The sequence below is a fragment of the Tubulanus polymorphus genome, chromosome 12 (assembly GCF_964204645.1).
Source record: "Tubulanus polymorphus chromosome 12, tnTubPoly1.2, whole genome shotgun sequence".
Classification (NCBI taxonomy): domain Eukaryota; kingdom Metazoa; phylum Nemertea; class Palaeonemertea; order Tubulaniformes; family Tubulanidae; genus Tubulanus; species Tubulanus polymorphus.
Genome location: NC_134036.1, coordinates 3,800,775 through 3,824,473, shown reverse-complemented (window position 1 = coordinate 3,824,473; position 23,699 = coordinate 3,800,775). Strand labels below are relative to the sequence as shown.

Genomic DNA, 23,699 nt, shown 5'->3' with positions numbered 1-23,699 from the left:
ATGCGTACTACGGCGACGCGTACGTCGCTATCAGTATCCGTAACTTTTTCGAAATTTTTAAAAACTATAACGGATCCGAGGGTCGGCGGGGCACTATATCCTGCCCCTGCATCTGAATGTTGTTCGTTACAGCGTTGTGGAGTGTTGTGCGCAAGAAAAACCGCGCGAAAACCATCACCGCTAAAGTGCATCAGCATAGCTTAATGATATCGGCATTCTATCCGGTTCGGTTCCTCCTGCTTCTCGCGCGAACCAGCGCCGTTCGCCCGGCCGTCGACGCCGCCCGGCGCCGGCGCGAATCGCCGACGAAATCGCCGCCCGGTCGGCGGTCGCCGTCGCCGCGCCGTCGCCCGTCGGACGCCGACCGCCGGGCGGTCGCGACGCGGTCAGCGGCCGCGCGAACGCCCGGGCGTACGCTCGTAGCCGGGAACGGCGCGCGTAAGGTTAAAGGCGAAAAGTAGTGAACCGGTTCAATGGATAGTATTCATGCGACGGGCAGGATGATTTGCGTGGTTGGTGAAGAAGAGAGTTTAGAACATCAGCGGATATAATAATAATAATAATAATAATAATAACACACGGACGTATCTAGAATTCGCGTTCGGCGGTTTTCGGATATATATTTTTCTCATTGTTGCGAGGGGATAAACGCTACCGATGAAGACGCCGTTATGGGACGTTTTTCAAACACATTGCTTCTATGGACGTTACCTCTGATATTGCGGCTCGATACTCAGGGTAGGTTTTTATGATATGTGTGTGTGTCGGTTTTTTTTCTCCATCAAGCGGATATTAGTTCAAACCCTAGAGAGAGGTTGTAGTGAACGGTGCGCTGGTGGCGGAGGATTCGCCCGTCCTCCCTGAGGTGCATGCGTATAGATATATTATGTGAATTCATTTTTTTTTCCATTTGAGCGAATAGCGAATTGGGCGATTCTTCTTAGCGTGTGTTGTAGGAAGACAATCGATGTATGCGTATGTATGCGTGCGGGTATGTGCGTACGAACGAGCGGATTATTTTTTTTACTCGCCGATATCGGATGAGATTCCGGGTCGCGCTTCTTCGACCCGCCGTGCTATAGCTTCGTTCGGGCGGCTTCGAGATCATTGAAACGGTTCGGAGGGCCGCGGCGGCGTTGGCAGCGTCGGTCAATCGGCGTAAGAGGCAAAGAACGATCGAACGCGAACGGCTCTCGCTCTCTCCGAGAAACTGCGGTTTATTACAAGCGCAGAAAAAAGCTCGCTATTTTTAGCGCATTATAATATACGGAACGTTGCGCTTCCCGAGCTCTCCGCTAGAGGTATATAATACATCGACGACGAACGATTCATACGTTTCGGCCTTGTAACGACAATTGGGCCATCGGATGAGCCCCAAGATGACACACAATGAAGCGAGCCGATGATTTGAAATAGCTTAGTTCCCGGCTGCGCATATTAGATTTAACGAGCCGAGTTTAACGTGAAAATTATCATTCAAAAACTCGGCATAAAAATAATAATGCCGTTTGAATTAATGGTTAGAGCATAATTTATATGTAGATATGTAGATATATTCAAATATGAATATATACAATTTTCGACGATATCGTGAATAATTCGCTGCGGCCAAAAATGCCGCAAATGAAAAATACCGTTCGTTAAGCGTGGCGAATAAATTTCATTCACAATTTCAAGATGGCCCGTTTACCTTTAGTTTTAGTAATACCGAAAATCGGTTAAAACTTGCCCGTGGGCAAACCGTTACCGGCAAAATCGGTCCCGTAGGTAAGCGAATTAGTCCCGAGTTAAAGCCGGGAAAGATATCTTATAGGAAATGACAAAAAATGATTTCGTTTTTGTTCGCAAGTAAGGCGAGGTTAACTGTATAGTTAAGTCAGACCCGCTTAGTCCCGATGATGGTCTAGTCCGGGCAATATTTGCAGGCCGTTTGTTCGTTAACATGTGTACACGAAAATTACGTTTAAACCGAATGGAATTTGTCGGTCCCTAATGATCCGAATCAAGCGGATTTTATACCATTAATATATATATATATACGAAAGGAGAAGTGTGTAATTTTAACCCCTGTTATCCCTACATCGGTGGACGCGTTCGTATTAAAACGAATGGCCCCGGTCGGTTGGTGGTTGTTGCATACTGTGTATGTACACGAACATGAATAGAGGGGTACACAAAGATAGAGATAGCGAGCGCGCGTGTGAATAAAAAGGAAAAAAATGCATCGAGCACTTCGTCCATTTTTTCACTAGTCGACCTCCATTCGCTGCCGAAGTAGATCCTGTACATGAACGAATACGAATACGCGTGTATATGCGCGCTGTGTGTACGGCAGGCAACGAGCGAGCTAGCTAGGGAGAAGAGAGAGTGAGTGAGAGAGAAAGAGGGAGAGAGAGAGCGCTCGAAAAATATATTATGAAAATGAACGGAACGCCGTATAGCAGCCTCAGCGGCGTAACTGTATGCCGTGTAAGCGCATAGAGAGAAAGGGAGAGAGAAGATAGCTTGTATATACAGGCGAAACGACTATATCTTCTAATCTTATTCGAGAATTATATACGTATATATATATTATATATACACGATAAATCTGCCGCGACTGTATATGCGACTACTATAATACACGACGACACCGTATCAACGAAAACATCGAGAGAGCTTAGCCGTACTACTTTTATCATAACATCGAGAGACCTACTTTATTTTTAACAGGGGAAAAAAGCGCGCGCGCACACACACATACACACGGCAGCAGCGCTCACGCTGGCGATGCGCAGCTAGGTGGTGGTGCTATTTTTTATCGCTTTATTAGGGCGCGTTTTTTTTCTCAGTGTGTTGTGTTATATTGTTGTAGTGTGTAGCTCTGTATAGCGCGCAGTGTTTCGCGATTATTGAGCCACCCGGCGCCATGACCTACATATCGCGGTGAACCTACGCGATGTATACATGCGAGACCCCTGTTCGCTTTATACGTCGTCGTAAAACGAGGTCGGCAGTTTTTCTGTTTTCCTAAACGAGTCGTCTTATTAAAACGATTCAGCACTAATTTCCAACGGAAATGTTGTAGAATTTGAATTCGCCTTATTCGGTCATGCTGCAGATGTAGGGATCCAATATATCGCTCCCGAACCCTCGCTTCTTCCGCCAGCTACTTCGGGGAACGCGGCTTTCAGCTTAGTGATTTCACGGGTGATCAAGATGAATTCCTAAATCGCACCCTTGCTTCGTTCCCGGGCAGGTGTTCCAAATCAAAACAAAGCGAATAAAACATAAGAAGGACTTGGTCCCTATTTCTAAAAAAATCCCGCCGATATCGTGACGTAAAAACGGTGTCCGAGAATCGAGAAGGAAATGATTTTCATTTTTGATTTTCGGTTGAACCACGGTGGACTATATAATACCATAGACTTAGGCCACGGTGGAACTGAGTCAAGAACGATTCGAGCGCATTCACAGCCACTTGTATTCGCTCGTGAATATATACGCGTTCTTTATTGAGGGGAGTGGCTGAATAAGGCAGATTTTAATCTCGGATATTTTTTTTCGAATAAAAAACGGTTCAACATATCACGACCTTCGTTCCTTTCCGCTTTCGAAAGTGGAACCTCCGACTACTCACTCTATTCACCTGTCTTTATGAGTGGGAACATTTCGTCGTTATTTCATGTTGATTATTGTTAGGGAGTATTATTCGGATTTTTCGGTGCTCTGAACGAGGTCGCTTCGAAGAGGGTTCCCATTGCGCAGTGTTGCAGGTTATCTAGTGGCCGTCCCACATGAAAATCCAGGACAAAAAGGAGCTTTTCTGGTCCATCGATTTATCGTTTGTCTTTTTAGGATTTTCTTTGCAAAAATGTGTCCAGCTCCCCAAGGCAATCCAGATATCTTAATGTTAAAGGCTTCTCATGAATCTCAGTACCTCAAACCTTATCTCGCTTTCATCGAAGAAGGTTCCAGGTTTAATACGGAATCGGAGTGTTACATCTATGCTCAAACAAGGAAGTATCTACTCTATGTTGTGGCAATCGAATGCATTTGAAAGTAAACACTTCATTATACATTTCCTTGCAACCAAAACAAAATGTAGTTCGTTCGTTCATTCGGTACACTGCGCGCCCTGGCCGTTCAGAAGATCTAAATTTATCTTCAACAATCGTTAAACTATACGAACTCGGAGCTACATATACTGCGGCATTGTTTACGGACGTTTTAGGAGATGCCCTCGATTTTGGATTCGTGTTCGATGTTTTTTTTATCGTTATCCTACTTCAATCGAGCAGATATCCGATGTTTGATTGTATTCCATCATCTGGACAGGTGTTGTTGTCTCGTTGATTATATGAACGATATCCGATACTCGTCCGAAAAGTGGTGTTTGCATTTCACATATATAGTATGCCTTCGAGCGATTTTCAATGCCGCCGTCCTTGTTTATTCAAACCTGTTTTGTTTTTTCGTACTAATGATATCATATTCTCGATGGTGTAGACATTATAGCTGTTTTAGATTTTCGATAGTTATGCAGATAGATAGTGTAGTGATAGTAATCGAATTTCTATAGCCCCCTTATCACTTTGATAATATGTTAACGGCGCTTTCCATTGAATTAGTATTATTACCCCCAGCCTATCTCTAACCATTTCTCAGTCACCTCTCCCCGGGGAGAAGTAATATCCGAGCAGCTACTATAGGCGCCCAGGAGTAATCTTATCAAGCCAGGTACCCATTTACTCCTGGGTGGAGAGAGGCAATTAGGGTAAGTGTTTTTGCCTGGAATGGTGGGAGTTATGCACTGCAGGGTTTGAGCCCACGGCCCGGCTTCCCGGAGTCGAACGTTCTCGACCACTCGCCCACGCCGCTTCCGCATTTTCCGTCGCTACCGCGGAGGACTCTTCGATCGGCTGCGGCGCAATCGAGGATTCCGCTCGCGGCAAGCGAGGATCCGCCAGGATCGTTGCACTACTTCGCGCGGTAACTTGCCCGCCCAAGAAATCTTGGGCGTCGACCGATTCGAAGGGTTTGCGACCGGGGTTCGTGTCGGCGTGAGCTCCGGCGGGACGCAACGAAAACCTGGCCGGCGAGGATGAAATTTATTCTCAGATTCGACTGAAATCTCTCCACAATTTCACCAAATTCTACGAACGATGATTTGAAATCACGCCGGATCTGAACCGTAAAGATCACGCGCGTAAGGCTAGAAATCTAAATGAAAGAGCGTTCGAAAATGAACTACATTTCGATCGGATTGTCCCATTGATATTATCGAAAACACGTTAAGGGGATCTGCATAAATCTTCGCGTTTTTTTTTTATGTCTATAATACGGATACACTATAGCGGCTTCTCTCTTCCAGGAATTATCCGTCCGGCGTTTCGATAATTCCTCGTCGGGTATTCCGTTTGTAATCGGAGCGAGTTGTCGTTATATATTTGAACGCGCTAATCCGCGCAATCTGACACGCTAGACGGCGTATATATCTTCCCCCGCGCCCCCTAAATTATTAAAGCTTTTTAGGAATGCCGCGATGTACGCCTTTCATATCATCCGTAACAATATAGAGATACGGCTGGAATAAGACGATACCTTGTTTCTCATGATCTCGGCCCGGTCGCTTTTGAAAACTGCAATTGAATTCGTAATGAGTTCACCACCTTTAAAACTCAGAAGAGATGAGAAACAATTTATCGATATTTTAGCCTAATCCGTTCGTATGTATACGGTATCGAAATAAATTAAACATATTATGATATTCTCAGCATTTTCAAAATCATGAATTCCCGAATGCACGAAAGGCGACTTTTTGTAAGCTGCACTATAGCCGAAGATGCGTAGTTTCAGTCGTGGGGGTCGGGTTAAATTAGTGCTCCCTTAGAAAAAAACTTTTGAAGCAGCTGAAAAACCCGGTTCACAGAACCCCCTCCTTTCCTTAAAACACGGACCCAGTTCTGTGGCTTAAATATCTATAACACGTAACGTTTACGTGTGTGTACGAATTTTGATTGATTGAAAAAACAGTTGATAAATTGAAAAAATGCGTACTACGTCATCAATACATCGGGGCTAGACTGGTTGCCGGTAAATGTAATTCAATTTTCGATGTATTCAAATCCGAAATAACTTCATTGCCAATGAAGTTTTGGTCCTTGATATTATTTACTGTCGACGATATTAAACGATGTATGCGTTATTTCTCAAGGCGTCAATAAACTTTCAAGTTCGGTTTGATTGTTTTCACCTCGTGCAGCACGGACGCACGTGTTTTAATGATTTTAATGATATTCTAATTGATATCTGCGATGATTGATATCGCTATCACAGGTTATCAGACCTACTACAACTACTATACTACTCGCACCACTGCTATCGCGCCGAGTTTAGTATTTAAAAAAAACCGATGATTTATCGTAGGTATATCGTTTATTCATTATGTATGGCGCGTTGACGACTGAATTCCTGCTGTTTGTTTTTTTTTCAATTTTTTTCTTTCAACAATAGACGAGATAGTGTGTAGATTGATACTAAACAAGTTTCGAGTAGTAACCTTACCAGCTGACCTAGCCACAATTAAGGGGGGCCATTTTTGTTTCTGGAAGGGAACCCCCGCAATGAAAAATTTCTGGAAAAAGTATTAATTGACATTAGATTGTTAAAAACGAGTAACCATTATAAGCTAATCTAGCCATTTCTTTTTTTTTGGGGGGGGGGGTAAATACCCCTAGTAAGTACCCCTAGTTTGGTAGGTAAATACCCCTAGTACCGTAACCCCCCACGGGGTACCCGCCAGAAATGGGTTTCCATAATCCATGCCATATGGACCATTGTATGGTTATACTAGAAATTGGTAACCTTCCCAGCTACCATCATGCCCCAGGGCTCCTGGTCTAAGATGATAGGCCCGTTGAGAATAAGAAGTTTATTGACGCTTTAAAAAATAATAATAATAATAATAATAATGATAATAATAATATTTTATTTACGAATTAAATTACAATACAAAGTAGTAGGATTTACAAAATATTGTAAAATAAGACGTTGGACGACAGGTGATATACGCATATACGCATTATATTCCTTAATATTGTCGACAATAAATCGTAGGATACAAAATCAGTTGATATTAAAAAATCAATTAAGTTACTCAGGATTTGAATATATCGATTTAATCTAATTGAATTGACCGGCAACCAGTCTCTATTGACGACGCAGTGCAAATCCTCTTTGAAAAATTATTAAAATTTTATTTAAAAAAAAAATAGAATTAGAGTTCTGAAATTCATTCAGTTACAAAATGATGATATTTCGAAACACCATTTTACCGATGACGTAGCGCGCACGTCGACGCGCGCAGAACTTCTTAAATAACGCATACTAGGTATCAATGATACAAACGTCATCGTAACGGGGTTTTTTACGACGGCGTCAAAAAACCGAATGATGATATCGTATAACGTATATACACATTCATTATGTACGACGCGTTGACGACTGAATTCGCGCTGTTTGCTTTCAATTTTTTTTTATGTACACGACTTTTCCGTTCGCCGGAGCGTCACGACAAGTTCATGCATTTTATAGAGTATACAATTTACAATACAAAGATGATAGGCCCGTTGGGAAATGAACCAATATCGGGTTTTTTTTAGAGATATGTATTCGAAGGCGGACCTGTAAGTCATAAAAATGCTCTCGGCTAATAAATCTTGGATATATGCGCCGACGGATTCGTGGAAAAAGTTTAAATGTTGATCGTAGGGTGGCTTCATAACTCATCGATGTTTAATGATATTGATGAGGGCTTTGATCGCGCAGCAGGTACGGATCCAGGGGCCGATCTAGGAAAATTGGAATGTAGGCGAAATGGCTTAGGAATATTGTTCTGATAGAGTTGGGCGTCATATGCTATTTGAGGGGTCGCGCCCTATAGGTGTTAGATATTTTTAGGAAGAAAGACATCCAAAAAGATGATGGATGCTATATTTGTAGGTTTTAAACGAATATGTCTTGACGAAAAGGGCAAACGAAAAGGCAGAGGTCTGGATCCCCGAGGCCACCGTCTATAAACCTCAAATGAGGATCCAGCTTCAATTCCTGATTACTGCTTAGCCCACTATCACCACATAGGTGCGTGGACCTCTCCGAAACATTTTTCGAATTTTTCCACCTCCAGACGCAATCTGAGCGTTTGTGTGACGTCATATAGTACCATTGCAGACGTCATGCGAAATAAAGGTATCCTTCCACGCTTAAGAGCGGTAAACGGGGTAAGCTGGTTCAGCCCCTGCGCGCATAACGTGGCATTCCGTGTTTCCGCAGGCAAACAGTGCCAGGTCCCCCATCTCTCATTGTCCTGGACGCTAACGATTGCGTATACTCCTGTGTGCGGAGCTATCTCGAGCGGGCTGCACTCGCTTTATTTATAAACAGACGGTGGCGTGTTATCTTAATATGATACGGGGAAAAAATAGTCCGCAGTCCTCTCCGGAATCCGGGATAAGGCGTTGAACCCACGCAGCGCGCATGTAGCAGCGGCGTGCGCATATCGTGAGTACGCAAAACGAAAATTTTATCAATCGATTTCGTTAGAGATATCCTATTCGTTACATAGAGTGAAAACAGGAAATTGAAACCGTTTCTATTCAAATGAATTGGAATCGATTATCTTTTTATAGAAAAGGACCATCGTATCGCATGTACGAAGTCGTCGGAGTGAAAAATAATCATTTTCGATACAGTTTTGATGTGATGTTTATCGTGTTTACCCACCGGATCCATTTCGACATGTCTTACGAGTTTGAATTCGACTGAAACGTCGCAAATATTTACAGCATTGAAGTACAGTGCAGAGAGGTTATGCTCTCACCACGGGGAGACTGTAGTTGTTTATATCATCTATCCATGAAATATTCAACTTGAAAACTAACTTGAAAGTTCATTGACGCCTTGAAAAATAACGCAAATATTGCTTAATATTGTCGACAATAGATAATATGATAAACCGATCAAAAAAGTTATTTGAGATTTAGATTGAATCGAATTGACCGGCAACCAGTCTGTATTGATGACGTAATGATTGAAATCTATCAGAAGAATTTTGAAATATATCCAATCGCAAAATGAACGCAATTGTAATTATTATTTCGAAACGCTAATATCGATGACGTAGTACACACATCGACGATATTCTTATAAGATACTTTCTTATAGAATAAATTCAAAAGTCAAATTGACTCACACAGAACCCCTCATAAACACGAATCAATGCATATAAACATTATTGTAACGGTTTTTTTACGGTGTCAAAAAAAATCTACGAATCGCTTTGAATTTCGATTCTCATTGAGCGGAATTTCTATCATTTCTAAGTTCGAAATTTTGCATAATCACCAAAAAAGAAAACATCGAAAATGAACTAATTTACACTGTGTGGCCACTACTGTGGAACTGGATACTCGCCCTACTACATACCGTTGTAGTTCTTTTACCTAATGCAAAACGGTGGTATTTTCCCGTCGTGAAATGCTCGTGTTTTTTTTTATCGCGCAGAAGCCGCCGAAATACGCGAAATAATTGCATATTACATTCAAGTAGGCTAGTTACCATAACGAGGCGGTTTACCAGGCGACCTTGACACGAACACGAATGCTTTTTTGTCGTTCACCTAATCGCACCGATGTTTCTATGCATTTTCCATGTTTTCGATAAATTCTTTTTTTATTCTCGAAATCTAGCTTTCGGTCGCGTTTTTAGTACTGAACGACTATAGCCCGTTCAACTAATCCGTTGCTCGTAGATTCCTGCAGTTTTCGGCTGGGTTTGACTCTAAGATTATGCGTGTTTCATCCTATTTCAACGGTCCATATACAACATTTTCAAACCGCTTGAAGCTCTAGTTTTCCGTTTCGTGAAATTCATTTCTCAAATGTGCAAAAATGCGACATGAGAGCGTTATGGAAAAAAAACTGCGGCCAGTAATTGTCACACGCGTTAATATTCATTGCCCGAGACTGGTATCTAAATTACGGGTTGACACGATTGAAAGTGAATTGAGTTAGCGCCTGGGTGTGAAGTTAATACCAGTCTATAAACCGGACCCAGGGTACTCAACTTTTAAGTTCGTTATTTTTGATAGAAAAATTTTTGATCTTTATTCGAAAAATTAACATTTCGAAAAAACATTTCAAGAACTGAGCGCACTGAACTTAAAAGATATAGTCCATTTTCAATTATTAATTGAAAATCAGCTCGATATTAAAAATTGGCAGACCGGTTTGGATCGGTAGAGTCTAAAATACGGCCATTCCCTGATGTCCTTGAGTAAAATACGAATCAGGGGTCTGGTTTTAGCGAGAACTAGTAAGAACATAGACACGTACATACGAATTATACAAACGGTACGATCTGTCACGATAGGCAATAATTTTAGTAACACACGGGCAGAAAAAAAGGGAATAAAAATCTGCGCTTAGCTTTCGTTCTATTTAGCATTAGACGGGTGACCGCGCCGTGGTGTGTAAGCAGCGCAGACGCCGACAACGGGGTCGGCGAACTTCTGCCATAGACCCTTCCGCATAACTGATTTTATTCTCGCCAGGAATGTCTCGTATCGATATAGATTACGATATCGACGAAACGTGCCCCGTTGTCCCCGTTGAAAGATGATATACAAGACGATATATAATACGTCGAGAAATACATCGAGAATAAGGGTGAAAACGAGAAAGAGCGTCGCCTGAGTTTGCAGAAGATCATGAATTATTTCGATGAAAATAAACACGCGAAACTGGGAATGAATATTTAAGGCTCAAATATAATGATACCTCGTTTCTCCTAATCGGCCGGGTCACTTTAATGAACTGCAATGAAATTTGTAATGACGATAGTTTTTAACACATCAAGACAACACTATACACTCGATACTGCACAAACTGTAAGGCTAAAAAGATGATATCTTGTTTCTCCTAATCGGCCGCGGGTCATTTTGTAAACTGCGATAAAATTTGTGATCAGTTAATTTCTATATGATGGCTGCCGGGTCTGTTATTGTTAGCTCGATCGTGATTTCGTGAAAAGTAACGTACAGGGCCGGCCGGCCGGGTCAACTTATGAGCTCGTCAGAAATGAGTAACAAGCTATCGATATTCTGAGCCTGAGCTCGATGAAAACTATCGGGATCTCTCTTTTTTAGTTTTTAATGTGGGATTGAAAATCTATAAAAAAAAAAACACGACCGTTTCGATCTCACCTGACGATGATCACTAGGTGGAAACCGAGACGGTCGTGCCTTTTAGAATTTTCTGAAATAATTAATTCTCGATTTTACAATTCTTTTAATTTGTAAATAGTGGCTTTTTTATCCTATTAACCGTTCACCATGTTTGAGTGTGGTTATTTTTTACCATTCATTGTCGACAAAATATACATGTTATTTGCAAGGCGTTTACAAACTTTCTAGTTAGATTTCTTGCCACGCTGTTAAAGAATGTCGATGAACACATTTTTTTCGCACGACGATACAGTATATATATATATATATGCGTATAGCCTCATAATGTAATTAGCGAATGCACCTCGGTTTAAGGTCAGGTCACCGCGTAGGAATATTAATAATGTAGGTAGAAATATTGACATTCGATAAATGCGCGTACCATATACGCGTGGTATTATTATTACTATCGGGGGCTTTTCGACGAGAATCGAAAAAAATGCCAGATCTATCTATATACGTTGACCTGATTTCTATAGAAATCGCGCATTTTTCTATCGTGTTTCTCAATGCGCCTGATGTGTGTGTGTGTATGAAAACCCGTTCGACTAGTTTCTACCTCGCGCCTTCTACCTCGCGCCTTGCTCTTGTATTCAGAGGTTCGTTTCAAGAGCGAAAGAGAGACGTCCGTATAGAGAATTGTGTGGCTCTCTCGTATTTCCTGATGTGTCCGTAAAATGGGTAACTGTCCCAGGACCAGTTTCTGAAATTGGTTTACTGTCCCCTGATTGTCAGGAAAAGACTCGGAAAATGGTTAACTATCCCCTAATTGTCAGGAACAGTCACTGAAAGTGGTTTACTGTCCCCTGATTGTTGGGAACAGTCTCTGAAAATGGTTTACTGTCCCACGATTGACAGGAACAGTCTCTGAAACTGTGGTTTACTGTCCCCTGATTGTCAGGAACAGTCTCGGAAAATGGTTTTGTCCCCCTATTGTCAGGAACAGTCTCTGAAAATGGTTTACTGTCCCCAGATTGCCAGGAACAGTCTCTAAAAATGGTTTACTGTCCCCTGATTGTCAGGAACAGTCTCTGAAAATGGTTTTGTCCCCTGATAGTCAGGAAAAGTCTCTGAAAATGGTTTACTGTCCCCTGATTGTCAGGAACAGTCTCTGAAAATGGTTTACTGTCCCATGATTGTCAGGAACAGTCTCTGAAGATAGCTCGGTGTCCTCACTGAACGGCACTTTCCGCTGCCAATTACACAACCTCGCGGAAACGCATACTTTCAATTAACGGTTATTTCAAAGTTCAATTGTCCTCGTTGAAATTTCGAAACTCGTTGACACCGTTTTCGCTGTAGTGCTAATCATCGATCGACCGCTTATGGTGCGAGCTAAAGTACATGGCAGCAAAAACCTGACGATTACGTAAGTCATTGATATCATAGATCAGTCGGATTTTCGCTTCGTCGATTTATTCTTTCTGGACCCAGTTACAGTCTTCGGATCATGTACAGATAGTATCGGTCATTGTTTGAAAAATGAAATTTAAACATTGATAACATTTCCGTATAGAATGCCGGGCGATGTGTACACGGCCAGGCGAACACCGGCAATTCGTTGCGATGATCTATCGCCATATACGACCTCGCGACTGACGACAACGACGGCTCCTGTTGCAACTTTTGTGCAAGTTTTGTTGTACTTTCTGTGACGCAACGTCGCCGTATCCCCTGTTTCCGAATTAAACTATGTTAAAACGCAGATATAACACGCCTGACAATCACGTTGCATCGCAAGCTGTCCCTCGCGGTCACCCGCAGGGGCCGGTCCACGGGGTACCCGCGAGACAAGTCCATCGAACCTTTTCGAGTGGCCTTAATCATTTTGTCAACGAAGATAAAATTGGTACATTTCAGTGCAGCAGTGGCCTTGGGTCCAGTTTCACAAAAAGGATTAAGGCCTAAATCGATTTAAGATAAACTGAATTAATGAAGAAATTAAATCGATTTAAGAGTTAAACCTTTTCGTGAAACTGGGCTCTGATATTGCCTTCGCGGGCATCAAACACGGCCCTTTTGCGACGTGACTTAAAAACTGGCCCCTCAGCGCGTGAGTTCACACATCTAACATCGCCTTTTTGCACATCAAAGTTTACTTTTAGGACGGGAAAAGTCCTTCAAATTTGGCCTCTGGATCCACCCGAGTCCGTCGACCTACGCCCGGTTGCGGCGCCGTCAACAAATCCGCAAAACAGCTAAAAGCTCGGTCGCAAAAAATCTCGCGAGCATTTTCAAGTTCGCAACAGCTCGTAAAAATGCGATATCAAAGCTATGCGAAAAGTGGCCTTCGTCGCCACGTTGTTGTCGTTAATGGTATCGTATTTTTTGAGACACCCGATATAGAGGTGTAGTGTAACCGTGGAATCGGATGCGAGCCTTGCGGTTTCACAAAAATAAATACGCACATGTCTTGATTTAAAAAAAAAAACCCGGATAACCTCGCACGCGAATAACCTTGGAATTGGGATCGCTGTGATAATGATAACATGGAAAACGAAAATACGATTAAGCGACGATATGATAATAGAATGATGATGATGATGATGAAATGTTCTGACGATGATGATGATGATGTTGATGAAATGATGATAAAATACACGATGAAAATGATGAAATGATAATGATGATATCGATGAATTTCATTTCTTTAGAATGCTGTAGATTTTCTAGGATATCAAGATTCCCAGCAGTTAACAATATGAAGAATACTTGCGCTGGAAGTGAATCCGGGAATTTAGAATAACGGGCGCGGGCGACATTCCCCAGGCTTACCATGTATACATTAATTTACGTGGAACATGAAGTCAGTGAAGTCTTTAACGGTTTTTCTGGAATTTCGGAATTTCGAAAAATTTCAGAAAAAAATCTAAATCGATTCGAAAACCAAATGACCAGCGTGATTTTGTCACAGTGTAGTAGCTCTCTTGTAGCCGGGTTGTGCGAAAATGTCATCTTTGCAAAAAAAAAAATTCTGCCTCTGTTACGATGATGAACTTCTGGATGATAATCAACCTCGTTGATACGATTCTGTTTATAAGACGAAACCCGCTGAGTATGGCGATGATTTCCAGCATGTCCCAGCTAACTAACCCCTGTTTCGCTCCCGGCAGGTGTGGTGGTTTATGTATGAGGGACACCGAACCAAAAACAAATCAAACTAAACCTACAAATCGAATAGATAACAGGGTAAATCCCTATTTCAAGGTAAAATGACATATCTGTATCAACGAAGATTGGGATAATCGTTTGATGCGACAATCAATGCGCTTATGCCCACAAGATTTGTATGTGCTTTTTTTTAATATTCTGATCGTTGAAATTAACACGTTTTCGGTTTTTCTTTTTCGTTGCAGGTGTTCACACTTCGGGTGTCGTCAGAAAAAGTGGCACAAGACTGCATTTTACCTCTCAACCTCAGGATTTAATAATTAAAAAGAATCAGGCGCCGTCGGCGGCGACGACGTTGAGCTGTTCGGCGGCGACCGACGACAAGTACGGCCCGGTGACGCTCTCGTGGCAGCACAACGGCCGAACGATTCGCCGCTCGTCGGCGCGCTACGAGCTGGTCGCCGCCGGGCTCAGAGTACGCCGGCCAGGAACATATCGTTGTATAGCTACAGATAAATATGGGACTATCGTTAGCAGGACCGCAAAAGTAGAACAAGCTTGTAAGTAGGAATTATCTGTGAAATATGTGTCCACGTGTGCCCGCGGTTGGACGGTGTTTCGGGGGTTATATTGACTCCAGAGTTGCGTTCCAGTGTAATTGGACTCTCGACTAAGTACCGCAGATGTGTGGACTTAGTTCGACTCTGAGTGGTTTAATTTGACTCTGGACTCAGTAACACAGCAAATTTGTTTTGTGAGTTTAGTTGTCGGGTCCACAGCTGTGTAGGTTTAATTAATTTGACCGTGGGCCCAGTTTCACGCCAGGGGTTAATTCGACTATGGGCCCAGTTCCACAGTCGTGTGGGTTTAATTCGACTGTGGACCCGGGTCAAAGTTTGGGGTTTACTTGACTCTGGACCCAGTTCCACAGTTGAGTGAGTATTTTTTGACCGTGGAACCAATTCCACAATAATGTGTCAGGGTTTAATTCGACTATGGACCCAGTTCCACAGTCGTGTGGGTTTAATTCGACTGTGGACCCGGGTCAAAGTTTGGGGTTTACTTGACTCTGGACCCAGTTCCACAGTTGAGTGAGTATTTTTTGACCGTGGAACCAATTCCACAATAATGTGTCAGGGTTTAATTCGACTATGGTCCCAGTTCCACAGTCGTGTGGGTTTAATTTGACTGTGGATCCAGTTCCACAGTCGTGTGGGTTTAATTCGACTATGGACCCAGATCCACATTTGGGGTTTACTTGACTCTGGACCCGGTCCACAGTTGAATGAGTTTAATTTAACTGTGGATCCAATTCCACAGTTGCAACGCGAGTGACTCGGCGCTCAGTTCAGCTAAAAGGGTATTCGATTCGACTCGAGACCCACCATTTGCACGTACGCGTGTGTTCGATATCGTCTTCGTATCCGGTTTCGAAGTCGCGGTATTCGATAAACTCACGAATGTCCACACGTCATCGCGATCGAAGAAAACCGGTCCAAGATTTGACTAGTGAAAAATATCTGAAAAAATATATACAGGAACTAGAACAAAAGCAAATTGAATAACGAAAGTCCACTTTCTGTGTGCCGTAACAGTAAAAAGGCTTCATTTCTTCATGAGGAAATGTCGAATTATTACATTTCGTCTGCTCTGATGACGTCGCGCTGCGCCGTCGTAGACGAATTTCGAGAAAAAGAAATCGAACAAGTAAGGATCGGTCGACTGACGATTATTTTTACAAAATAATATCCCCTATATTTTTTTTGGGGATTTTCTGGGAAGTCTATTTTCATTGAATTTGAGTTAGTTCAGGCAAATTTGGTCCCTCTGAAAAAAACTGTTGGCGTTGGGAGCAGTGGCATTAAAAACATTAAAAAGTATGGCGGCGTTCAGTAACCGACATTGACTAGGCGGATTCGGGACGGAATACTAGGTTTGTAAAATAGTCAAATACCATTGTCATTATAACGAGGTTCCGCTGTATTAGGAACAGCACAAGTTTACCGCCCGCGAGTGGAGTGGGAGAAAGTGCTCCGACTTCGAACCCATTCACCGATCCATCTCAATCTCAATTCAACTTTCATCAGAATCTAAAATCATCCATTCGACCATGAACCTTTGGAGCGGCGTGATCGCGCGGTCGCACCGGCTAATTGCGGAATGGTGACGACGTTTTTTTTGAAAAGCCGTATTTGCCTAACGAGCTACTAGCCGAGGCCCGACGGTGAAAGCGGCATTAGAAACGAAATGGCCGCGTCTCGGTCAAGTCCATCAGTTTAAGTAGTTCGACACCCGAGACGCTTTCAAGTCAACGTCCGCGATAGATTGGTGTCATTTTCCTGCGCGTTTAATAGCCGGTAGAACATTCTCCGCGCGGAATGTAGTTCACTGTGTCGTGGCTTCCACGAGTCAGTGACTTTATTGATGAAAAAAAAACCGCCCGTGAAGGATGCTACATTTGGATAAGACAGCGATATAACGTTTATGAATATGTGTACCGGTCGGTTTAGCCTCGTCCTCCCTCGGCAGGGATTCGGACCCGATTACATCGCTACACTCAGCCACGGTACAAAATCTGCCACGCTAGACCGGGTGCGCAGGTTTTGCCGCAAGAAAACTTGCTTGCGGCAAAATCGGATTGCCCGTTGTATAATCGCGAGGCAAATTTCACGGCAAACCCGTAAATGGAAAAACCCGGGTTAGAATAAAACGGGATATCCGATCGGCTAATAATGACATCTAAGCTGCGCATGTAGCTGCATGCGCACTCGTTTTCGTATCGTGGCCGAGTCTAGAGATGCCGTCAGGTTCGAATCCCTACGGTGGGAAGATGGGCGAAGCCTTTGCTCCCATTTATATAAACTCCAAGTTCACTTAGGGAGGATCTAGGGGGTACTTATGGAGGATCCAAGAAAAAGGAAGGGCACTTGAGATGCCTTCCCGGAATATTTAGAAAAAATTAACCACACTAGAGGCATCTTGAAGTCATGATCCTGAATACACAACCATCCATATACAGGCAAAAAACCAACAGATCAATCTTCAAAATCTGAAATAGTTATAAAGATCTGGATTAACAACATAGTTACATTTGCACCAGGGTAAAAATAACAGCTAGCCTGAATCAATCTTCCTAGAATCTTTCTTCACTAGCTCAGTTCACTCGAAGTAGTACTTGAGAACATTGAATCCTACGCGAGATCTATTGTTTGTCAAAAGAGAACCAAAACAGATATTTCAAGACTTGACAGCTTAAAAGATTTGGCCGCACGTGTCCCGGAGCCACCCCCTCTAAATTCGCCACCGCATAGCGTAGGCCCTGTATATGTATAAAACAAATTCCATTCGACCAAATTAGAGCAACTTCGCTTTTAATCGATCACTTGAAGAATTACGCATTTTTCCTCGAGCCTGCATGTATATCGGAAAATGGTGGTTTCACTGTGTCAGTGGTGTACGCGTCTATATGAACGATGTATCAGGCCATCTTCCGTGTACTGGAACATCGCTGCGTGTGTGGTTGCTGTGCCGCGATCCTGTACGAACCGACAGCATCTCCCTCTCTCCCTCTCTCTCTCCTCTTTCTCTCTCTCTCTCTCCCCTCTCTCTTTCTCGCTATCGCTCTGCATAGAAAGCTTATGAGTCAACGTTGGCCGCGTGCCAACCGATACGGAATAGTAGCTCAAGGACAACCTGTTTATGAAGAGCCAGCCAGCGAGCTGCGAGAACAAGTGGCGCCATCTGCTAACAAAAATATGATTTATGCCACCGTGCCGCGAGGAAAAATCATTTCCAGTATCGATTGCCTACTTCCGAGTGAGAAAAAAGTGCGAAGTGCGACTCGGTGTAGAAAGACGACAGCCGATGAAATGTTAACAGCTAGCCCGATGAAGTTTGAATCTGTTTGTAATGAGTCAGAGCAATGTGTATCGGGGTTTGCACATTTTTTTCTTGTTTCTGATGCAAGTCTATATTGAATGTATATTTTGCGCTATACCCGCGCAATATTTGTGACACAGATAAATAAAAGCAGTGTGTTCGGTCACTTTATAGAAATATATTTCAAAATTTTTCGAATAAATACAATTTTCGAGATTATTTCATCGAATGCTAAGGTGTACATGGTGTGCGTTAAAAGCGACACCAAAATCAGAGCGAGAAGGAAAAAACGGAAAGAAAAGATCAGAAACTAGTTAATTATTACGCGCAGAAAAATACGTACATTTATGTTAGCAAAGGTTGAAAACAGGTTTGACTTCAATGAATATAATTATATACGGTCATTGATCGTTATGAACATAATCCTGCGGATGCTTTGGGCTGTTGTTCGGATGTTGTCGCCCCATGCATTCTCCTCGGCTTCACCTGAACTACGAATTAAAACGTCAGGGCCCAGTTTCACGAAAAGGTTTAACTCTTAAATCGATTTAATTTCTTCATTAATTCAGTTTATCTTAAATCGATTTAGGCCTTAATCCTTTTTGTGAAACCGGGCCCAGGCATTAGACATTTTATCAGCAAACTTTCAAAAACTGATCATCCACACTTCGCATGCGTTCAGAGCTTTACCCGAGACATTTCCGATCGAAATTGAACTACAAACGCCAGACATTAGACATTTCATCAGAATTCAAAAACCGATCGTCCACACTTCACATATTGTGTTCGGATCTTCACCTGGGACATTCGAAAATGAACTACAAACACCAGACATTAGACATTTCATCAGAATTCAATAACTTATCATCTACACACCACGCGTGTTCGGTGCTTCACCTGAGACGTTATCAATTTAATCGAAAATGAACTACAAAGCATCAGACATTAGACATTTTATCAGCACACGTTCGAAAACAACAGATCGTTCAGGACTCGCCCTACAATGATGGCTGTAGAGTCTGGATTCACGTTCCAGGTCGTAAATTGACGAACGTGTACTTCAGCATAAGTTCATAGTTCTAATTCGGGAGGTTCCGAATTTATGTAACCGCCGAGCTAATGCTGATTTTGGCTTTGTCACAAACATCTTTCCATAAACTATGCACGCGTCGGATGATCTACGAACGATTAATGTAGAATTTCGCAATGAAGAGCCGATCAGATGAATACTTGTGAAAGGGTGATCTGTGATCGCTCTATTTCTCTCTCAATCTCGGGTGGCGTTAGTCACCGCTGCCAAGACAAATAGAAATTCTAACGCCAGATTATTTTTGAACGATATTTAGAAAGCTGCGGCGCTCTAATAAAATGGTGTACCATGGTGTGTACGCATAGCACACGTTGACCACGAACGTGCTCAGAATGCACCTAAATGAATCTGAATTTTTCAAAATTATTATTAAACGACCCCCCAGATTTCGCCTTCATCGCCGCGCCTTCGTCGCGAGCCCGAAAACGCACGAAAGTAGTGATCCACTATTCCGTGTGCGCGCCCCCCTTTCCCAATAGCTAATTTGAAGTTTTCGGACACGAATTCCTATACAAGGCGCGCAAAAGTATTCCGCACTCATGAACCATAAGCCATATACCAGGAACCCTCGTAGGACAATAGAAACGACCGAAATCCCATTGACTGAATTTTTTGCGCAAATACGCGGATCCGCTCGCCACGGGGGTCCGGTTACAGGTTTTGCCTCCAACTGCTTTATCGACGTTTTATGCCCATTGTGAACGTTGTAATTGATCACTTGCTGTTTCGTCGAGAGCTACGCTACCGCCGCGCGAAGGCGCAACATTTTCACTTCTTTTCATCGTCGTGACAATAGACTCGGTATACGACCAGCCCCACCGCGGGATTTCACTTCACGCCCTGATTTCTTGATTAGATTGTACGCTATTGCCTATTGTGTAGATGTCGCATATGGTTTCAACGCGTTCTATGCAGTCAAATCGATCACTGCGAGTTGGTTCAAGATTTTCTTGGCAATTCTCAATTCGGTCGGGTGAATATCCCCCCGGGAATCCTCACTTCGGTCGTGTGAAGGTCTTCCCCGGCAGGTATCCTCAATTCAGTCAGTAGTAGGGATCCTCAACTCTTTCCCTGGAATCCAGAAGATATTCCCAAGCAGCTGCAGTTTCCGAGTTGTCGGTTAGAGTGAACTCAGAGTTCAAAATCAGTTCGTTTCCGATGAGTTTAGCCGAACTGATCACAGAACCGCGCGGAACCAGGTCCTCTGGTCATTATTTACAAAGGGCGGGTCTAGGATTCTTTGAAAGGGTGGACCTGACAAAAGTAATGGGCACTCAGTTTTGAGAAGATTGTGTATAGATTTGGCGAAACGAGGGCTGCAAGGGCGAAACAGTGGTGGGTGTTCTGGTGGCCCTCCTACAGACAATTCAGGACATAAAGGGCCATTAATGGCCCTTTCGGTTTATTTTTCATCGTTAAGAGGTTTTCTATTCAATTATATCCGGACTCTTTTGGGGGCGCATTCGAATTTGAAGCGGATGGTCTAATCCACCCGGTCCACCCTATGAATCCGCCCTTGTAATGTATATATGTAACTGAGCGCGTATGTAGTTATTTCAGATATAGGTGTGTCCCGTGTAGTATTATAAATATATACAAGCGTTTTGTGTTCAACGTGAAGTGATTTGAAATCAGTTTCGCTTACACGCTGTATACGCGGTCATATATATAGTACGGCAAAACGAAGCACAGCTGCGATCATCAGGTGAATTGATGATGATATGATTTTTTGTTTCCATTTCACCTGATGTTACGCGCTCGCAGCTGCATTACGCGCAGCCGCGTTATTCACTGGTTTTCGACGGAGTGTTTACCACACCGGTATTTTTCGTATCGTGGTGTATTTCCTTCGCCGCTGTAACGTTATATGAACGAAATGAAATTCACACGCGGCGGGCGCGGGTCCGAGGGGAGGATGCAGGCGCGCGCCCCCCCCCCCTGAAATGTCAAGTGGCCAGGAAATTTTTAAGGGAAATGAAAATGATGGAGTATAGAATATCAACTGATACTTCAACCTTTCATAAGCTTCTTCGATCTGTACTTCCAAAAATGAGGTAACGTTTCCCGATGACCGGTTGCCCTTTTGATTATGTGATGTGCCCTATTTTCGGGGCGCACCCCCGCCCGAATCAAACCCTAAATCAGTTCCTGAAATTGTTTCGTTTATATATATATATATATATATATATATATATATATATATATATATATATATATATATATATATATATATATATATATATATATATATATATATATATATATATATATATATATATATATATATATATATATATATATATATATATATATATATATATATATATATATATATATATATATATATATATATATATATATATATATATATATATATATATATATATATATATATATATATATATATATATATATATATATATATATATATATATATATATATATATATATATATATATATATATATATATATATATCGATATATCGCCAGGTTGTTCCGTGTGTTCATAAAAGTGCATTGTGTTTTCAAAAACTGATCCGAATGCGCGGAGTGTGGTCAACTTTTTTTGTCGCTATCGGTAACGCGTTGACTCGAGGAGTGGCGGCTGGATTTCTCGTGCGAAAAAGGTCGGCCATACGATACGCCCTTCTATCCGGCGAACTGGTTGGATACGTCGCTCCGTATATCACGCCGGTATATACTCAGCACCGGCCGGAGAAATTCGATCGGTTTGTTCGGCGCGGCCTGATGTTCCGCCGCGGTGCGATGTGAGTCGAGTTGATGAAAAAAATTACGGCGTAATTCATAAGGCACCTGCGCTAACTCATATACACAATATACGTACCTACAACGGCGCTACAAAACCGTACAAACAGCAGGTTCGCGAAAGGCGATATGCTCGCTACAAGTGCCGAACAAACAGATCACGAATTCTTATTTCATCGATTTTCCATTCAAATCCCATCTCCGATATTTAATGAGTACGTTAAGAATATGTTTGTTTTTGTGGATTTTTTTCTCGAAATCGATATCTTTGTTTAGGCGTAATAGAATATGTACTCGGAAGGGGCTTCACCCCGAACCTGGTGTGATGAAGATCGACTATAGGAGATATGAAGTGATAAATAATCAATAGATTCGATGAAGGATATGATTTAAACCGAAGCATTGTAAAGCTCGAATATAATCTCGCATGGCGACGAATTTATGTATGAATAATGATATCGATGATAATTCTAATCCTCGGGAGTTCAGTGGCTTAATTGCGCGTACAACCTGTTCACTAGCACACTGGATCCCCGTATAGCTATGTCACGAGTTATTATCAAAATCATAAAAATCGTTTTGCGTGAGTGCTGTCCCGTTCATGAAATATGAATATTTTACTTGATAATTATCGTAATCAATGTATGAAATAAAATCGTAAAGCGACATACGATGGCTATGAGTCTTTCCGATCAAATGTTTTGATAAAGTCAACACTTAAACGAGGTTGTCTTGAACATACCCGGCAGTGTTCTCCACGACAGGTTTTAGACGGGCGGCCGCCCCTTTCATTTTTACATCCACCCCTCTGAAAATCAGCCACTGCTTATTGATTATCATCTGCCCCTACCAAAGTGGATGCCAATATTCTAAATCGAAGCTGATTATTGCTTCGAAGTGTGTTGAGCTGATGTGAAAAATCGAAGGTTTAATTTTCTGTATTCTTGAGGGGGGGGGGAATCGAAAGCCTCACTACTTCAGCAGCCCTGATGTCGTCAACGAATGCGGCCCGTTTGAAAATCTAGCCGATGGCGAACGCTGGGTGCAAATATGCGTTTAGAAGATGGCGAAGAAGTCACTCTTGATTTTAGGCGGATCTCGTATCCGGTGTCGCTCCGCGAACCGATCGGCTCAAATGCGCGTCTGCACCGAATCCGACATCTCGTTTGCCGGCGACAGGGCGGTGGGAGTCGCGCGTAGACAGTAAATTTCCATCGCGGCAAGAGCCCCCTCAGACATTCGATACTCAATTCCGTCCTTCAAAAACCCGTCAAGACGTCACGTGTGTTCGGTATAATGATATACTTCACCCGAGACGGTTTTGATCGAATATCTATACTTAAATATACGAACGCAAGATATTAGACATTAATTCATCAGCAAATTTAATGAAAAAAAGTTTTTTGTAAATAAACGCATTCATATGCGTTCGGTCACTTCATGCCGGTCACTAGGAGTAACGAACGAACTACATAACCCAGACATTATCAGATCAGACATAATATGAGATCATTTTCAAAAGGTGATCGCCCTGACTTTTCTTCACGTGAGACATCCTCGATTGAAAATGAACTACAGACACACCCGGC

The 23,699-nt window shown here is 42.5% G+C and overlaps 1 protein-coding gene across 1 annotated transcript in view; it reads left to right on the top strand.

Annotated features, from left to right (window-relative positions):
- Positions 1–23,699, top strand: part of LOC141914194 (protogenin B-like) — a 38,916-nt gene continuing 15,217 nt past the window's right edge. Inside the window, exons 1-3 of the mRNA XM_074805461.1 lie at positions 1–19; positions 133–438; positions 14,620–14,934. Of these exons, the coding sequence (XP_074661562.1) occupies positions 1–19; positions 133–438; positions 14,620–14,934 (640 nt within the window). The remainder of the gene's footprint in view (positions 20–132; positions 439–14,619; positions 14,935–23,699) is intronic.